At 39.2% G+C, this 18,928-nt stretch overlaps 1 protein-coding gene and 1 non-coding gene across 2 annotated transcripts in view; one reads left to right on the top strand and one right to left on the bottom strand.

Annotated features, from left to right (window-relative positions):
- SMAD6 (SMAD family member 6) overlaps window positions 1-18,928 on the bottom strand; it is a 119,876-nt gene that overhangs the window by 90,555 nt on the left and 10,393 nt on the right. The window contains exons 3-4 of the mRNA XM_074234452.1: window positions 18,545-18,604; window positions 13,426-13,503 (exon numbers count right to left, since the gene is read on the bottom strand). Of these exons, the coding sequence (XP_074090553.1) occupies window positions 13,426-13,503; window positions 18,545-18,604 (138 nt within the window). The remainder of the gene's footprint in view (window positions 1-13,425; window positions 13,504-18,544; window positions 18,605-18,928) is intronic.
- Window positions 9,146-9,215, top strand: LOC141523191 (small nucleolar RNA SNORD103/SNORD85). The gene has a single exon (XR_012478384.1). It is a non-coding gene; the product is annotated as a small nucleolar RNA SNORD103/SNORD85 (small nucleolar RNA).

Genomic DNA, 18,928 nt, shown 5'->3' with positions numbered 1-18,928 from the left:
TGGGGGTGATGTTCAACCTTGATGGACTGGCTCATTCCACCAGTGCAACAATCAGGGACAATTTGGGGCTGTCTTTGATGGAGAATACCATCTGTATCCAGAGAAAAACTGTGGAGTTTGAACAAATACCAAGGACTATTACCCTTAATTTAGGGAAAAAAACTTATATCCTATTGTCTGATCTTGCTATCTCTTATACTTAACATTTCTTCCTTAAGGATATTATTTTTCTCTCATCACATTCAATTTGGATCAATGTATACCATGGAAACAATGTAAAGACTGGCAAATTGCCTTCTGTGGGGGTGGGGGGGAGGGGAAAAATTGTAAAACAAAAAAAATAAAATCTTTTAAATAGAGAGATGGTGGAAGGGACTACTTCCTAGAAACCATCATGGGGGAGGGGGTTAATAAAGAGAACATTCACATGGATCCTTTAAAGTATTTCAAAAATCCCATTATAGATGAAAATTATCTCTAAGCTGTATTTCTGTAGATCTATCCCTGACTCTCCCTCTATCTCTCTCTAGAACTGGATATGCATCCACCTCTCTCATGTGCACAGAGTTTATCACAACATCAACTAAGAAATGTTAAACACTGCATACTTGAGAATTCCCAAGGCCTAACATTGTGGCTTAAAAATAATGGGCACTTAATAAATACTTTTTTGAATGAGGGAACAAAAAACCAATGTCCACCAATCAGATATGTTGTCTGTGAACTTCTCTGTCCCTTCCCCCTACATCCTTCATTTTCTACCAAATAATCTATCTCCTGCCTGTGGTTTACAGTGGCGGACATAAAATGGGACACAAGATATGTTTCATTGCTCCTTGCTGACCACAGTCCCCCCACTCCAGCTCACAACCTGTTCCATCCAGCATTGACACCACCATAGCTCCCCAGGAACAGAGATGCACAAGAATCCAAGAAGGTCTTTTGGTCCCCAAGACTGTTCTACCTACTAAAAAAACTAAGAGAATATTAGGCTTAGTGTCTAGAGAACTGGGTTCTAATACTATCTCTGTCACTAAGAAAACTGCCATAACCAAGTCTCATGTTCTTCATTTCTAAAATGGGAGAGGAAGAGGGGTTTTGGACTAAATGACTTCTGAACACACTTCTAGCACTGACATTCTGGGTCTAAAATGCAAAGCTATGACATTCAGCCCTGCCCTCACATGTACCCATAGGTAGTCCTGCCAAGTATTTTTATGAGGGCTACTTAAGTGTCCACAGCTTAGGCCCCCGTGTTTCAAACACTCCTGACCCCAAGAAAGCCCAAACTCATCTCAGCCAGGAAAACCAGTCCACAGTTCAAAGAAATCATACTACAAACAAATGCAAAATTGAATAAAATGAAAAACCTGCCCTATGACACAGACAGCTTCTCTTTCAAGAGCAAGATTCACTGTCTTGAGGGTACCAGGAAGGGGAATGAGGGAGAAGAAGGAATGATAACAGAAGTTTTTCAAACCTTGAGTTCCTGAATACTATTTGTTAGGTCTGGGATTAAAATACCAGAAGGTCTGAGGTCAGACTCACTGCTGTTGGCAACATCTGGGGACTTCTGCCTTAGCTTACTCTCAGGGAAGGCTTGTCTGCTGACATTGGGAAAGCCCAGCTGGAACCCTGATGGCTGCTGGCCATTCAGGATATGCCCCACCTCCCTAACCCTCCCTGTACCTCTGCATCCCATGTTGCTTCAAGCCTCAACCCTCTAGGTGAACAGAAGAACAATGGTTAAGAGGCTGTGCCACAAGAGGAAAACCACAAGAGTTCTGGGCCATTAGAGCAGAGGTCTGCAAACTCCAGCCCGAAACTGTCCAAGTTAAGCATAGTTTTTACATTTTTAATATGATAAAACTTTATATATTAGTGGCTTAGTGGTAGACTTAGAGACAAAGAAAACCCATATAACCTAATCCTTTCATTTTACAAATCTGGAAACTGAAATTTTCAAGGGGAGAAATTACTTAACTAAGGTCATTGATTGAGTTAAGCAGCTAATAAAATCAACTACAATAAGTGTTTTGAGCTTTATAAAGCCCTTTATACACGTTAACTCATTGGATCCTCACAACAATATAGTGAGATAGGCACTGTACTAAAGTCATGATCTTTCCATTCCTAGAAGTCTAAGGAAGAAGACCTAGAGAAAATGAGCCCCATGGAATTGTCTCAATGTGGAAACTTCCCAAGAGATGAAGTTCATACAACCATTAAACTACTGGCCACGGGGCATCTTGAAGACAATCTAATCCAACTCCCTATTTTACAAATGAGAAAGTTGAGGCACAAAAAAGGTTAAGATTGAATGATTTGTCCAAAGTGACACAAACAGCAAATGGAAGAGGTGGGAATAGAAAACAGATCTTCGGACTCCAATTCCAGTTCTATTTCTATTATCCTACCCAGGAGGCAGCAAGAACTGACATCATTAGAACCAAATATCTCAAATTAGAAGGGATGATTGAATAAATGTCTAAGAAATGGTCCTCATAAATAGAAAAATACATTTTTTTTATAATTTTTCTATTTTGCATCATTCACCTTGTTCCCTTCAAAGACAGGTACAAATATTTCTTTTGAGAGGTTTATCTAACCTGATTATTAAAAAAAAAATCTCTCTCCAATTAAAGGCAGTTGGCAGTCTATGGCACGCATATCCTCAAAGGGGCATGAAGGCTGCCAGACACTTGTTCCATCCCTCCTCCACATTGCTTATGACTATCACTCACTCTACTTCACAAGATTAGGAGAAAATGCTCATTCCTGACATCAGAAGAACAAGGGCTACCAAATTTGAGATATTCACCTCCACGATGAAACTCCATCAAATGGAAGAGCTCCAAAATGAAATGGGATGTTTCTTGAAATAGCAAAATCCCCATCAATCATCACTAGAAGTATTCATGCAAAGGCCAGCTGACCACAGTTCAAGGACATCATGGAGAGAATTCACCCCCTGGGAGTGAGCTAGTTTCTATAATTCTATGAATTTGAAGCCTAAAATCTTGGAATTATAAAATCATAGGTTCCAAGAATTCTGAATGGATGGCATTGCTCATCTAACTTAAACCAGACCCAAAAGATGAATCCAACACCATCAAACAACAAAATACAAGGAGTAAATTAGCAGTCACCTAGCCAAATTTTTCCATTCCTTATTTTTCCTCTACTTAAAAATATTTTCTACTTTAAAAATATGCTCTATTTAATCATAGATTGTTAACATGGAAGTTTCTGGGTGTCACAAATTCTTTATACTGCAGTAAAGTAAAGAATGAATGAAGCACTGATTTTAAATGGTCAACTTATTTGCTACCTCATTACTGAGGTCATTATTTTTCTGCTGAGACCCTTCATTTGAAAAGTTACTAAAAGCTGCTCTAACCAGTACTCAGAATCTACATTCTCAATCTCTAAGGAAAACTTTTTCAAAGGGCAAAGCCCATCACCATCTCTTGTCTTCAGCACACTGTGTTTTCAAGAGGAACCCCCTGTTTGTGGGATCAGAGAAGGAAAGAATGTTTGGGGGCTGTTTGGATGGCCCCATTATACGCTTAATTCAAATTGTCTTTTTCTAGGTCGTGAAATCTGAATGAATACGGTTCTACTTTATTGGATATTTGCTCTGTGAAAAGAGTCTAATGAAACCCTGAACAAAGAAGGCTGACCAAAAACAAAGGCACCAATTACATGAAGTCCTATTTCTACCCATTTGCAGTGTCTGCTAGCTGGTTCATTAGAAGCCTTTCCCCCAGTGAGCCCAGCAAAGTCTGCATTCCAAGATCATGGAGATAACCTTTGCCTCTCCCTCTCCCCTCACCCCCCCCCCCCACCCCTCCGTTCCTGGTCTTTCTAACTTCCTAGCTACAGAAACACCAACTAAACTAGCAATGTGTGAAGAATGGATCTCTTTGTTAGCCAGGAATTGCAATTTTGTGGTTTTAAGAAGGGAAAGTTTTTCCCCCTTGATCAAAGCAAAAGTAAAAAATAGCCAAGGTTTGCTGCAATGTCCAAAATTCGTCTTATTTTTGGAGCAGGAGACAATTTCTTAGATACACAGAGAAGAGGAGACAGTGAGGCCCAGGTTTTATGTCCTGAGCTACCATACTATCAATGGAGATTAGGCCCCAGATCAAAACAAGAAATAAGAAAGCCAGCACAGAGCTCATCAAAGAATTCTAACTTGGCCCAGGAACTCAGGGCCCACCCCTTATCAGGGTAACTCCAGTGGGTACTCTAGATCTTTAACTCTGAATATTGGAGAAATTAATTTAAAGAACCCACTCTGTTTCCGAGTGGGGTTTCTGAGCATTGAGAATATGAGAGCTACAAGAAAAGAGCAGCTTTCTTCAGTCTACATTACACACACACACACACACACACACACACACTCTCTCTGTCTCTCTCTCTCTCTCTCTCTCTCCCATTCACTCTCTGTCTGTCTGTCTATCTCTCTCTTTCTCTCTTTAAATCAGCCTCTGGAGGCTCAGTCATAACACCCCCTTTCATCCTAAGGCCACTATGAGGAGTCAAACACTCCAACTGGGCCTGCCAGAGAAAAGTGTCTTTCTCACCCTCCCCTCCCCCACTCTTCCATCAGTGGATATTTGCCCACCCCTTCCCCTAATGAGAATTAACAAGTGTCAATAAAGTTGCACACACCTCAGGGAAAATATTTGAGCCACTATGCCCCAGAAACTTTATTAGCAACTGCCAACTGACAGTAACCCCTTAATGTCTGTGACCAACTTGGCTCCTACCACTGCCCTCCCTTCCTTTGACAGTCAGAGACAATGGACAAATTGATCAGGCACCAGAGGGTACCCCAACCAGAGTTGCACTCCCCTTCAGAAAAAAATTGGGCTCAGTAGGTCTCACAAGGTTTCAATTATCATCCCAAAATCTAATACCTCAACTTTGTGGAAGCTTGTTGATCAAGTATGCTTAAGTCTATGTAATCTGGGGAGGCGGGGAGGCACCTCTACTTACTGAATAGTCATCAGGAAGATCCTCACCATTATATAAACTCTCCTTTCTCTAGTCCCCTAACCCTGCACCCAAAGGTGAGACGTCCAAGGACTACAACTGTATTTTCTTCTAAGCAAGCCTGCAACTCCCAGCAAGAGCCCTGAAAAATTTGAAGACCACAAACTCTCCATATTCTGAAGGTAAGGCCTGAATTGCTAAATGCGGCAACATATATATGATAGAACATTGCAGATTTAGTGGCAGAAAGGTTAAGGCAATCTGGGGGGGGGTGGGTGGTGGAAAGGCTTCCCTGTCCCCTCATCTATGAAGTGGAGGGGTAGGTAAGAGATCAAATATTTGTTAACAGAGTAATTTACAAATATTATCTCATTTTATCTTCACAATCCTCAGAGGTATTAATTTTATCCTCATTTTAGAATTGAGGAAACTGAGGCACACAATTGCATGTTTGAGACCAGATTTTCATTATGCTAGTATGATCATTATCATGCTTTCTCTCCTTAAAGGCCCAATAGCATTCCCACTGAATGATTGAGATGATCTGGCATCCTGATTCCTCAAAACTTATAAAGAGAATAACTCATTTTCTCCTCTATCTCTTTTTCAGAAGCATTCCCCACTCCTTGCTAAAAGCTCAAATCATAGCTCTGCCACTCCTTACCTGAATATTTTCTTTCTTTTTTATTTTTCTCTTTTCTCCCTTCTGTCTATAATCACAAGCTGATTATACTTAAAAATACTTATAATACTTTTTAAAGATTTCTTTAGACCTTTTTACTTTATCTTACTATTGATCCCATATCTTTCCTTCACTCACTCACTTTAAAGAATTTTTACCCTAAAACCTCTGCTTCTTCAGCACCCACTTGCCATCTGGCTTCTGTCTGTTCTTTCAAAGGTCATAGATGACCTCCTAGTTGCCTAACTCAGTGCCCTTTTTAAAAAAATCTCATCCTCCTAGGCCTCCCTGAAACATCTGACATCACTATCCACCCACATCTTCTGGATGCTCTTCCCTCTTGTGGCTTCTAACACACATACTCGATAGGATCCTACCCTTCTCATTGCTTCTCCCGTGCCTCAACCTTTTCCCAACCCCTTCAAGTGGGATATTCCCTCAACACTCTCATTCCTCTTCATTTTTCTTTCAGCATGGTTTCAACTGTATGTGGATGCCTAAATTGATAACTCTGGCCACAAATGTCTCCCCTAAACTGTAGACTGAGAGTAGTACAGTGCAGTCTCAGCTCTGCCACTTTTTACCTGCATCCTTAGTCTCTTTAGGTTTCAGTTTCCTCAACTCTACAGTGAGGAGGCCTGGACTAGATGACATCTCAGGTCCTTTCCAGACCTAAATCTCTACCTCTGAAAAAATCAACTATATTTAGATTTCCCACAAGCACCTCAAATTCAATTTTAATATCTTCCTTCAAGAACTTGTCTTCAACTTCTAAATTCACAAGTTCGATTCTCTGGCTGACACAACTGTTCATCTCGTGTTTGAAGCTTTGGAATTATTTTTCACTCTTTTCTTTCCTCTTAAACCAATCAGTTACCAAGTTCCATTGATCACTCTTCCATAAAAGGAATCTGAAAATGATTTATCAGGTAAATAGAATTCAACTCTCCATTCCTACAAGTCTACAATTCAACAAGCACACTGTCTCTCACAACCTGCCCCTTCTATTCCTACTGCTACCCTAGCATGGGCCTGATCATCTCCTAAATCTTCCCAACTCCAACCTATCCTTCACACTAAATATTGACTTATCTTCTTATAGAGACATTGAAAGACAATTTAACATTTGTTGGATTTCTATTGAGCAAGGTATTATGTTAGGGAAACAAAGGTAAAAAAAAGTTCCTCTCTACTTGAAGAGCTTACATTATACTAAGAGGAAAAAATATGTAAATATAAGGCACATGCAAAGTATTGCAAAATAATGCCAAGAGGAAGACAGTATTAACAAGTGGTAAAGGTATAGAAAGTAAGTCCTGAACTAATAGGAAGATGCTATTTGTATCTAGAGAAAGAACTGATAAAAAAGAAAATCTTTAGGATGATTTTGCATATTTTTGTATATTTGTATCTAATGGTAGCAATCTTTAGGGGGAAGGGGAAAGGGAAGGGGGAAGGGGAAAGGGAAGGGGGAAGGGGAAGGGGAAGGGGGAAGGGGAAGGGGAAGAGGGAAGAAAAAAAGAAATTTACATAACTTTATATTTAAAAGGAATAGCAAGTTGTACAAAATGGATTTACAGTTTCATCTACAGTCATTTTTAAATTATATTATGATTTGCTACTTTTATTCCATATGTATAAAAAATTAAATACTTTAAAAAAAAAATAAAGTAACTCCTGAACTATTCTTTTTTTTTTTTAAGGTTTTTTGCAAGGCAGATGGGGTTAAGTGGCTTGCCCAAGGCCACACAGCTAGGTAATTATTGTGTTTGAGACCAGATTTGAACCCAGGTACTCCTGACTCCAAGGTGGGTGCTTTATCCACTGCACCACCTAGCTGCCCCTGAACTATTCTTTGAAAGAAACAAGATTTCCAAAAGGAAGATGAGGAAGAAGAGTACTACATCCATGACAGATAACTTGTGCCTTATGCAAAGGTGTGAAGATGGGAGATCTAATGTCATATACAGGGAATGGCTAATGGGAAGATATTAATGAAAGGAGAGTAGTTGAAAGGAAGAAATGTGAAATAAAACTAAAAAGAAAAAAGGGAGCCAGATTATAGTGGGTCTTCAATGCTAAACTAAGGATTTTGTCTACCTAAAATCCCACCATCGTAAACCAGTGAAGGCTTCTAAATAGCAAATGATGTGTTCAGATCTGTACTTTACAAGTACCATTTAGGCAGCTGTTTGGAAGATGGAGTAGAGAAGGGAAATTCTAGAAACAGAGACCAACTAGAAGGGTTATTGTCATAGTTCAGGCAAAAAAGTGATGATTTAAACTAGATTATAGGAGTAAAAATACAGGGAAGGAAAAAAGAAGTGTTGTGGAAATAGGTTCAATCAGACTTAGCAACTACTTGTAACAAAGGGGTGAGGAAGAGAAAAGAATCAAAGAGGACCTCCAGGGTTGTGAATCTGTGTATTTAGATGGATTCTAAGTATCATCAAGAAATATCAGGAAGTTTGAAGACTGGATGGGTTTAAGAAGACAGTTCTCTTTCAGATGATTTGGATTGAGATATTGACAGGATACTGGATGGTGATAAGCAAGCAAGTTATTGGAAATACAATATTAGTCTCCAAAGAAATTCTGATAGCTAAAATTGGGGTGATGCCCTCACTTCATAGGCAGGGGAGATGATAAACCAACAATCTGAGAAGGAATGGTCAAACATGGAGGAAGGATCTCTCTAAGTATCACAAGGGTACCACATGACAGAAATGAGATTTGAATCCAAGTTCTTCTGTCTCCCCAATTACTGGTGACCTTGGACATAATAGCTTCAGCCTCCACTAGATTGCTAGTGGTGTTGACATGAGAGGGAGTGGGGAAATGGAGAGATCATATACAAATGCGTTTTTAGGAGTTTCTGTAAAGTGGCTGGGGGAAGGGCAGGAATACAGAATGATAATCAAGAGGAGAAGGAGAGGACCAATTAAAGGATTTTGTCTTTTTTTTCCTTGGGCATATTTACAGATAATAGGGATGGATCAGTAGGCAAGGATAAAAATTGAAGATCAGAGACTGAGAAAGAATGATTGAGGGGAGACAGACTTTAGGCAGTTGGTATAGTTATTTTTGGGGCTCAAAAGCACAGGATGGGTCTGGTAAACACAAAAGACACTTTTTCATTAAAGACTAGAGCTTAGAAAACAAGACAACCTAAGGGAAGTTTTAAAGTCCAAGTGCTAAATAAATGTTTGTTGAGACTTGAATTATAAAATAGGTTTACAAAGCACCTTCAAAAATATCTCTAAAACTGCCCCTAATCTTGATCAGAATGAGGGTTAAAGAGTCAATAATTATTTATAAAGAGTTCACTTTGTGCCTAGACACTATGCTAGATGATGGGATTTTAAATATAAAGACCTGAACATGCCCTGTCCTCAAGAAGCTTACTTTCTAACACAGAAAATAATCAGTAGATTTAAGTATATACAGAATAAATATGAAATGTATGCCAGTGATGACACTCTTGCCCTCACTGAGAACACAGTTCGGTAATGAGATAAATATAAAGTGTATAAACACAAAGTAGTTAGGTGCAAGTAAATCTGGGTATGAATGCACACACTCACACATCAAACCAAAATGGATTAAGTGTTCTTAGTCTTTGATTTCTTTCTCCTAGACCTCCCCCCCATATAGAAAAGTGTTGATTTCCACCGTGGATCTGTATGATGTATTTCCTCTGTCTAGGGTCATTAAATAATATTAAAGGCCTCAGTAAAATCTAGATGAATCACACCCTGGAGAGGGAGACCCTGAGTAATGATTAAACCTGTCAATCAGTCTCACAGAGGGCTGATAATGAAGGGACCCAGAGGGGATTAGCAACTTCTGACAAGAGGCTTCCATGCTAATGACCCTTATTCTACCAGAACCTCAATACATACCAGCAAGGCACAATTTGTGAAGCTTCTCCCAACCCTGTCAGAAATGTCTTTCTCCCACTCCTAAATTCCACTAACTAAATAATATTTTGAGTTAATAAATTTCTCCTTTCTATCTTTCCAGTCTTACCCCCACACTATTACTCCCTAAAAATTAATACTCTACACCCCAAACATCATTCCCTTTGCCTGGAATGTCCCTCATTGAAGAAATCCTGCCCATCCATTCCTTCAAAGTGCAATTCAAATTTCTCCTCCTCCACAAAACCTTCACTGGACATATCTCCATCTCTCAGAAGCAAGCCTACCTTCCTATGAATCTTGTCAAGAACCTTATTCCATGTCCTTTATTCACTTATCACTTTCTCCCCAGTATCCTAGCTTAGCTATTTATGTACCAAATTAAATTCCTCTGTTAAAGACCAAACTCCTTTAAATATGGGGCACTATCTAATTTATTAGGGCTTTGAGAGTTGAATAAATATCCCTAACAAATATCATTCACACCTTTGAAAAAATTAGTCTAATCAGCTGATTGTCAGAAGGATTTTCCACTATGTTTAACTAATAAACTAAAAAAGTCAGAATTTGGGAAAAAGAGGGATAATTTTGGTATAGGACATTTTGGAGGATAGAGGTTGGAAAGGAGACCTGGATGAAGTAAACTGGAAGTTGGAAGAGTAGCACCATAGACCATTAGCAAAGAGGGGACTTCCATGGTCTAATGTAACTTTGGGTCATAGACCAAGAGAAGCATGGAGGTAAAAGAGGAGCAGAGGGAGAAATCAGGAAGACATCAAAGAGAAACTTCCTTATACTATGATTTTCCTTAGGTCTCAGAAGCAGCAGCCCCCCACACTGGATATCACTACAGGACATCTCTCTCTTGCTTTTGCCTACAGGATGTCAGTGTTGCCTGCCTTTGACCTGTGGAGGTGTCTAAATACTCCCTTCATCTCAAAATGGGCCTGAGCCACAGCAACAGGAAAACTGAGCTCAGACATCAGAGCCTGGCTAAAAATAGAAAGCTCTGTAACTGGTGCTGGTCTTTTCACTGTACAACACCGATGGTGGCTAACTAACCTCAAAGTGAAGGACCCTGTTGCAGCAGAGAGGCCAATCCTAATACCCAGTGGATGAACCTTAACTCATGACATCAATAGACCAATGAAGCAAGTTGTTTTATTCAGTAGGAATCCTGGGAAGATACCAGTTAATTCACCATCAGAGCTAGGACACAATGCCTAGAAGAGGGCCTACTCTTGTGATAAGGTGACAATTCCATCAGCAAAACCCTCAAAACACTGGTGGCACGGGATAGAATTCTGAACCTGGAGTCAGGAAGATCTGAGTTTAATAAGTTGCTTAACCTTTGTCTGCTTCAGTTTTTTCAACTGCCAAATGGGAACAACACCTATTTCCCAGAGTTGTTGTAAACATCAAATGAGATTATTTGTAAAGTGCTTAACACAGTGTCAGTAGGTACTATATAAATGCTAGCTATTTGTTATTATATCCTTTTCCCCTGAGGATCATGAATGGCAGTGCCAGACACTCAGGTTCACTTCTGAGACAGAGAAAAACTATATGTCTGAATCAGGTATCAAGATAGTTCCCTTTGTACACTTGTCACATACAATTAGCTAAAGGCTTTGCAATAAAGATGATGAGGTCATTTATAGATGGCAGAAAGTAAGCAACATAACACAACAATGAATATCCAACTCAACAAGCCCTCCAACTGCTCCTTCCAAGATTGGCATTCCATGAGCCTCCAAGGTCACCTGGAGAAAGATCTACTTCTCCAAGAGTACCAGTCCAACCTCAGCTCAACCAGACATGGGAACAATGACCCTTGTTGTCCAATCCATACAGGATGGTTTAAGTGAGAGGCCATATACTCAGTGCTCCCTTGTGGGCTATGTGACAATCTCTCTGGACATTATTTGACAGATCAGTAAAATGAGAGTGGACGAAATGATCTCAAAGTTTGCCTTCCAGGTATAGGATTAAGATCCTATAACCTCTGTTGCCCTTATGACAATCAGAGACTATTTTAGGATTATTCTGTGTGTGTGTGTGTGTGTGTGTGTGTGTGTGTGTGTTATTGTTGTTTATCCTTCATTCTTAAAAAAGACCATGACATCAGAGAGAGAGAGAGAGAGAGAGTGAGAGAGAGAGAGAGAGAGAGAGAGAGAATAAAATTCTTGTAATTAGGGGCAGCTAGGTGGCGTAGTGGATAAAGCACCGGCCTTGGAGTCAGGAGTACCTGGGTTCAAATCCGGCCTCAGACACTTAATAATTACCTAGCTGTGTGGCCTTGGGCAAGCCACTTAACCCCATCTGCCTTGCCAAAAAACCTAAAAACAAAAACAAAATTCTTGTAATTAAATACTTATTTTAGGTTTGGATAGTATATAAATTAACATTCACAAATAAACCAGAAGTGCCTTTCACCATCCCTGCTGAAATGCAAATATAATAGATGGCTTGCCTGTTTATCTCCTTTTAAATGTCCTGCCCTTTTCCTAGGGGAAAGAATTAATGGGCAAGAGAATCCTCTTAAACTGCTGAGGGTCTACAAAGTAACAAAAATGAACTTTGTAGCCTGATTTTTTTGAGAGTACCTGACCTTTAAAGAGGTAAAAGATGAGGAGGGGAGAGAAGTGGAGCATCAACAGACAGAAGGAGATGGGGATCTCTTCCAAGCAAGCTACAGAGCACAAAAGCATGTAGAGGGTTAATATCTTTGCTGTCCTTTCTCTACTTGGATTTGTTAGTCCAAGGCTTTGAACCTATCAGCAGATTCCTTGCCACTGAAAACAAAATTTCAATTGGGAGTCATTTTCCCAGCTCCACATCTTTTTTTTTTTTTGCCCCAGCAGATTTAAGAATCCCCTAGCATGAGAAATCCTACTCCCACAGCATTTTACCTCAAGGCCTAACTTTTCTTGACATAAATTTTAACAAAACCTTCAATACCACTGTGATGGAATACAATGAAATTCACAGAGCTAACTTGCCATTTTCAGAGTTTCTCACTCATGATCTGGGTTATTCCTATGCTTCTCAAGCCAGCATCCATTTTCCAGTACTACTTTGGTCTTTTACACTTGCGATTCCTTCTGGAAGGGCTGTGTCAAGCCCATTCCTTCTGGCTTTTAGGGGCCTAATGTACACCACAGAGGTGATCACTGGGGAATACAAAAAAAGTTTCTATATTCCTTTTGCTTCTTCTAAGATGGTAGGTGAAAAGAGTAATAGCTAAAATGACTAAATGTGTGTGTGTGTGAATAGCAAGGGTTAAATTGGATATATATATATACATATATATATATACACACACACCAATATAAAAATACAATATAAATATAAAACCTACCATATCCGTACTAGTATAATTATGTAGTCATGACACTCATTACTGCAGGTCTAAATTAGCAATCTTAGGAGTTTCCATCATGAATAGAAAACTGACATCACACCATATACACACACACACACACACACACACACACACACACACACACACACACAAACAAACACACATACACACACACACACACAGAATGTGGGGGTGCAGGTAAGATTTTTCAGCTGTTTTTCCCTTTTGAAATTATCTATAGATTTCACTATAGATTCCCTTCATCCCCAGAACCTACAGCAATTAAGAGTTGTATTTAATTTCAAAAGTTTGTCAATTCTGCCACTTGAGAGGGTGGGGGATATTGAGGAAACAAAGTAAGAAGAAAGAATTTTAAACTATACAACCTACCATCACCCTTGCCCCCTCTCCTATATAGTTCAACACAAAAGTAATAGTTAATGATGAAAATTTCCAACCTGAGAATTCACCAGGCATGACGTTTGGAGAATTGATGGTCTCTGCTTCAGTGTAAGACAACGTGTAATCAGATAAATCTGTAAGAGGAAAAGGGGAAAAAAATTCATTGATTTATATTTCTTTCTCCTAAGCACTCACATTGTCCCCCCCCCTCCTCTTTTCCCTTCCTTCTGTCTCTCCTCAAAAAGGGCAGGGTGTCTCAGGTAATTTCCTAGGGACACTAAAGCCCCATTCCATGACAGAGCCAGATGAAGCTTCCAGCCTGTCCCCTAACTCTTTGGAAAAATGCTGACTTTGTATTTCACTGCCCTACGAGCTGAAAAAGTTTCAATTGCTTTGACCACAGAAATATATGAAGTTCAGGGGATCGAACAAGTAGAAACTTGGTGCTTACTTGAGTAAGGTTAAATTAAGCCCCTAAACAATTCATAGTTGCTATACTTAATTACAACCATTAAAATTCTTGAAGCTGTTTCTTCTTGTTTCCTTCCTTCCTTCCTTCCTCCCCACCGAGGCTGAGGAAACTTTGTTTTAACAAGTTAACAGTCATCCTTACTCTGTCCTGCTTACACCCCTCTAATTAAGTGCTCAAGTGTTTGCTCCCAGATTAACTTTTTTTTCAATCAAACCGACCCACAGAGCAGATTTCAACCTCAGTCCTGTTGTTTTAACAAGTTCATGTGCTGTTCATTCTTTTTTTCCCCCTATCTGCAACATAATTAGACTTGGAAGGGAAATTCTCTGCTTTGAGTGTCTGCTTCTTGGACAGTCTCTGTTTACTTAACAAATAGATTCATTTCAGGGTAAGCTCACTTGGAAAAATTTTCCTGGATCCTGATGGCCTTTGCTACCAACAGGGATGTTATCCCCTTTACCTAATGCAGAGTACCAGTGCCTGTTGGGAAAGTCTTATCTGCAAGGATTTCCTTCAGTATTACTACTGGCATAATTGCTGTCTTTTGTACTCAGTCAAAGGGTGCCTTGCTCAGATGGCAAACCTCACCCTTCTCAAAAAAGACATTATTATGGTTTTAGGCCACATTGCCTAGTCTTGCAACAGAGTGGCCTAGTATAGGCATGAGCTAGTTGGAATTCCTTTGGTATTCTTTGAATTTTTTCCTTTTACCAAATACCCTGGAGGTGGGGGTGGGAATAGGGGTGAACAAGAAGATGAAATATTAACCAATTTGTCCTCTCCCAGCCCCATTTGCCAGATGCTGACAATGTTTAGTTACATGTTTTATCTCTTTGTCTGCATGTGATCACAGTGGCTCAGAAATAAACAGGCTCCCTTTGGTTTACAAAAAATAATAATGTGGTTTAAAAAGAAAAAAAACCTTTTAAGATGTTTACCAAAGGACTAAAAACTTTCTAGCTGTTAAAAACATCTTGACTTGGAAGGGGTGGAAAATTAAAACTAGGGGAACACAGAAGATCGTAAAAGAAAAATGGTATCATAAAAGCCAGACATGGAAAAGATCTTAAGATCATGAAATGCAGTTGTCTCATTTTACAGATGAGGAATTGAGACCCATATAAATAAAGTGACTTCTCCAGGGTCATACTGATTATAAAGAAGTAAGAGCTGCTTTAGGACCTTTCATCCTCCAAAACCAGTCTTCAACAGGATGTTGTCTTTTGAGAACATGGGAATGAAGCTTAATTATGTTCATAGATACAGAGCTAGAAGTACCACACTAGCCTAATCTGTCATTTTACAGAGATGAAAGTAAAACCTAAGGGAAGTGACTCACCCAAGGTCATAAAAGTAAAGTGGCAAAAACCAAAATTTGAATTCAGGTCTTACAATCCCAAATTCAGTGGCTTATATGGTAGTTTCTTAAGGCCAAAGGGTTTATCAAAAAGGCCCCTTGGGGCAACGTAGGTGGATGCAGTACATAAGAGCACCAGCCCTGGAATCAGGAGGGACTGAGTACAAATCTTGCCCTAGATGCTTGATACTTACTAGTGACCCTGGGCAAGTCACTTAACCCTGGTGATAAGACAGCATCAAAAGGATACTGTCACTTGGGGGGGGGGAGTTTTCTTATTTCCTTATTTCTGAGTACATACAAAACACTTGAACTATACCAAGGATCAATAATGACAATGGTTTGCCCATTTTTCAGAGGCATCCATTATCTTATGGTCATGAACTAACTACTCAATTGCTCTCATTACTATGTGTCTAAATATGCAGCAGTTCTAGGATCCTTTCTCCATATACCAATATTTTCAACAGTCATCCAACAAGACTGCAAAATGTGCTTCATGACTTTGGGTTGTATATATTTGATGAGGGCTGGATTTCTCAGCATAGCATCCTTTAAAGGACCACATTTTTTTTTTTGCTTTGTTTTATTTTTTTTAACTACTTAAATCTGTATATACTATGGGACAAGAGAAAGAAGCTTTCAATGTGGGGACAATAGAGACATTCAATATATAACATAAGTCTATTTTTTTTCTTTTATAGAATCAGAGCATATCCTAGGATCAAGAGCTAGAAAGGACTTTAGAAATGATCTGACCCAACTCCCATTGATTATAAATGAGAAAACTAAAACTCAGAAGTCAAATCACTTGCCATTAAGTTAGAAATAGGCTATGAGGCCTGGTAAAGATTTTCTGGTCCCAAATCCAGCACTCACTCTACTATATCAGTTTTGTGTTCTCCTGTGAGTCATTAGAACCACTGTATTAAGTTAGAAAATAATTATATTGAGCACAGGATGAGAGGAAGAGGAAGAACAGGGAGTCAGGAGACCTCAACACTAGGCCCCACTTTACAGTTAGGCTCTTGGAGGAGGAAATGCCCATATTTGCCTATCCTTTCTGTGAGACCTAAGTTAAGAGTCAGATCTTTCTGGCTTTCACAGCCTAATTCGTGCTCATGAGACCCTCCATCAAAGAAAAGTGATCACGAGGAGATATAAAATTAAATCTCTAAATGTTCTGCTTCTAAAATACCAGAGTGAACTCTGTGATTTTAGGCAAACTACTTTCCTAGTCTCTTCTTCTGTCAAATGAGGAGCCTGGATGGTTTCTAAGTACATTTCACAACTGTGTGCATATTTATCTTTTTGGAATAAGCTCTATTTTTAAATTAACTCTAAAACATTTTTTTAAAGTTTTTGCAAGGCAATGGAGTTAAGTGGCTTGCCCAAGGCCACACAGCTAGCTAATTATTAAAGTGTCTGAGGCTGGATTTGAACTCAGGTACTCCTGACTCCAGGGCCAGTGCTCCATCCACTGTGCCACCTAGGCACCCCAAACTTTAATACATTTATATATTGTCCTTTTTGCTAGACTATGCTGTCTGGAGAGGTCCAACTTTGTAACATACCACTGAAACAGGAAGGAGTTTAAAAAGAAAAAAGTGCAATTTTCAATTGCTCATTAGAATTATGTCATTAGTGAGGGTTTTTTAAATCATATCTGATATGATAAATTCTGGTCCCTTGAGGAACCAACAAAGTTGTTCTGTAAATACTCAGGAAGATGAAGTAACTCAATTCAGGGTACCAAAGCACCAATCTCTACACCAGAATATCCAGAGTTCCCTTATTCTCTCCTAAGGTTCCCTACTCCATTGCTAATTAATAAGCCTCACTTTATTAAGCAAGAGATCAAATCCACAATGCTTTGTAAATTGAACCCTCAAAATCTTTACTTGCTGGACATCTCATACAAAGTTTTTCACCATCTATTTTTCTCTCTCATAACAAATATGTGATGTGTAGATCAACTTATGTATGTATTCATGGAGTTTGTCAGTAATTTTATTTACCAATCAGCATTATTTTCCAGATGTTTCAAAGCTGTTTCCTCTCAGGTAAAATTCTTGGCATAAATCAAAGGGAATAAACAACTCTTTCAACAAAGATTTAATGACCTACATATTTAGTATAAATATGAACTCAGGAGCAGAAGTGCAAGTATACAAGTTGAGAAGAAAAGACAGAAATAAGCCTACCCCCACATGGATGAAAAAGTTGAAATACATTCATCTATGACAGTTCAATATTTAAGGTCACACAAAGGTCAATGATGAGCAAAGGAATTCCAGGATAAGGGAAATATCCCACTTTAGAGGTTATAAGGTAGTAAGATTCATTAGTCATTTTATTTATTTCCCCCTCCAGGACTTCTTCAAAAGTACAAAAACTAGGAATGTGGTATTTCCTCCCTTCTTTTTTGGAGGGCAGGGAAGCTATTTGTTTATAGTTAAAACTTTATTTACATGAGAATCAAGGTGGGGGAGAGAAATATAGACAAAGACTAAGATTCAAATACTGAACAGCATGGAGACTCAACTGACAACTTCATATTCAAATAATAATCAGTATATCTGTCAATCCGCCCCCCCATCAGATTTTATTTGTTATTATTTTAATCACATCCAACTCTTTGTGAACCTGTGGATCTCTGACCATAGCAAAGATATGGAAGTGGTTTGCCATTTCCTTCTCTAGTGGCTCAGCATTCTTTTGATAAGGCATAAGGCAGCGAGTGATCCATTGGTAAACAGAGGCTGTAAAGGTTGTAAGTTTCTGAGGCAGGACTCAGAACTGGAGTCTTCATGGTCCAAGCCCCAACTCTATCAATGTGCCTAAATTACATGCTACAAGCTGCCCCGGGATAGTTATAAAGGTCCCTATAAATAGAGGATATGGTAGATACAGACTTTCATTTCCAATAAGGTCCTATCCTAATGACTCTCCATTTCTTAGTAATACATTTTGGAATTTCCATGGACAGCTTTGAGGTACATCCACAATTCAGACTGGGGCAGTAGAGTTTTCACAAGTTTAAATCATGTGAGAATTTCAGTAAGATCACCCTGTTAGTCAGGTAGTTTGGCATACATGGGGGACAGGGAGTGGAATAAGGCAAATATGACTTAAATTTCCTTGATATTAGAGTGTCAAGGAAGCAATGGGCAACACTGGACTAGTTCAGACACCTGGGTTCTAGTTTTGCCCGTCCCTAACGCTCTATTTTTGAATTGGTTGTTTCTCTGCATGTGCCCCACTCCTCTAGGTCAAAGATAGAATCTCTAATTAGAATCCTGAAACAAATGTTTTCCATAAAAGTTCACAGAGAAAGCAGACTTACCCAGGGGCTTTCGCTCATCATAGGGAGGAGACAGTCGAGAATAAGGGGGTGGTGGAGATTCTGGAAAACAAGACAGGTCACTGTTAGGGCTGAGCAGAGTGGAAGTCCAATCTCTTGAATTTCATGTTTCTTTGACTTTAGGTAGGAAATACAAAAATAGTCTAGTGGAATGGGATGCTGCAGACTGGTTTCTAGTTTTGTCATAACAATCAGATCCAGATCTACACAGGATCAGCAACTTACTCTGGGACGCCAGGAAGTCCTTATTGTACTTTGCTGTCTATACTATCAAAGCTGAATTATTCTTTTGGCAAAGGTTATACATTATGAGATACAATAGAGCCGTAAACCCAACTATGATTGAAGACAATTGGGAGAAGTATT

Source organism: Macrotis lagotis, chromosome 4 (assembly GCF_037893015.1).
Source record: "Macrotis lagotis isolate mMagLag1 chromosome 4, bilby.v1.9.chrom.fasta, whole genome shotgun sequence".
NCBI classification, from domain to species: Eukaryota; Metazoa; Chordata; class Mammalia; order Peramelemorphia; family Peramelidae; genus Macrotis; species Macrotis lagotis.
The sequence above is the reverse complement of the archived record's forward strand: the minus strand, read 5'-3'. Positions and strand labels throughout refer to the sequence as shown.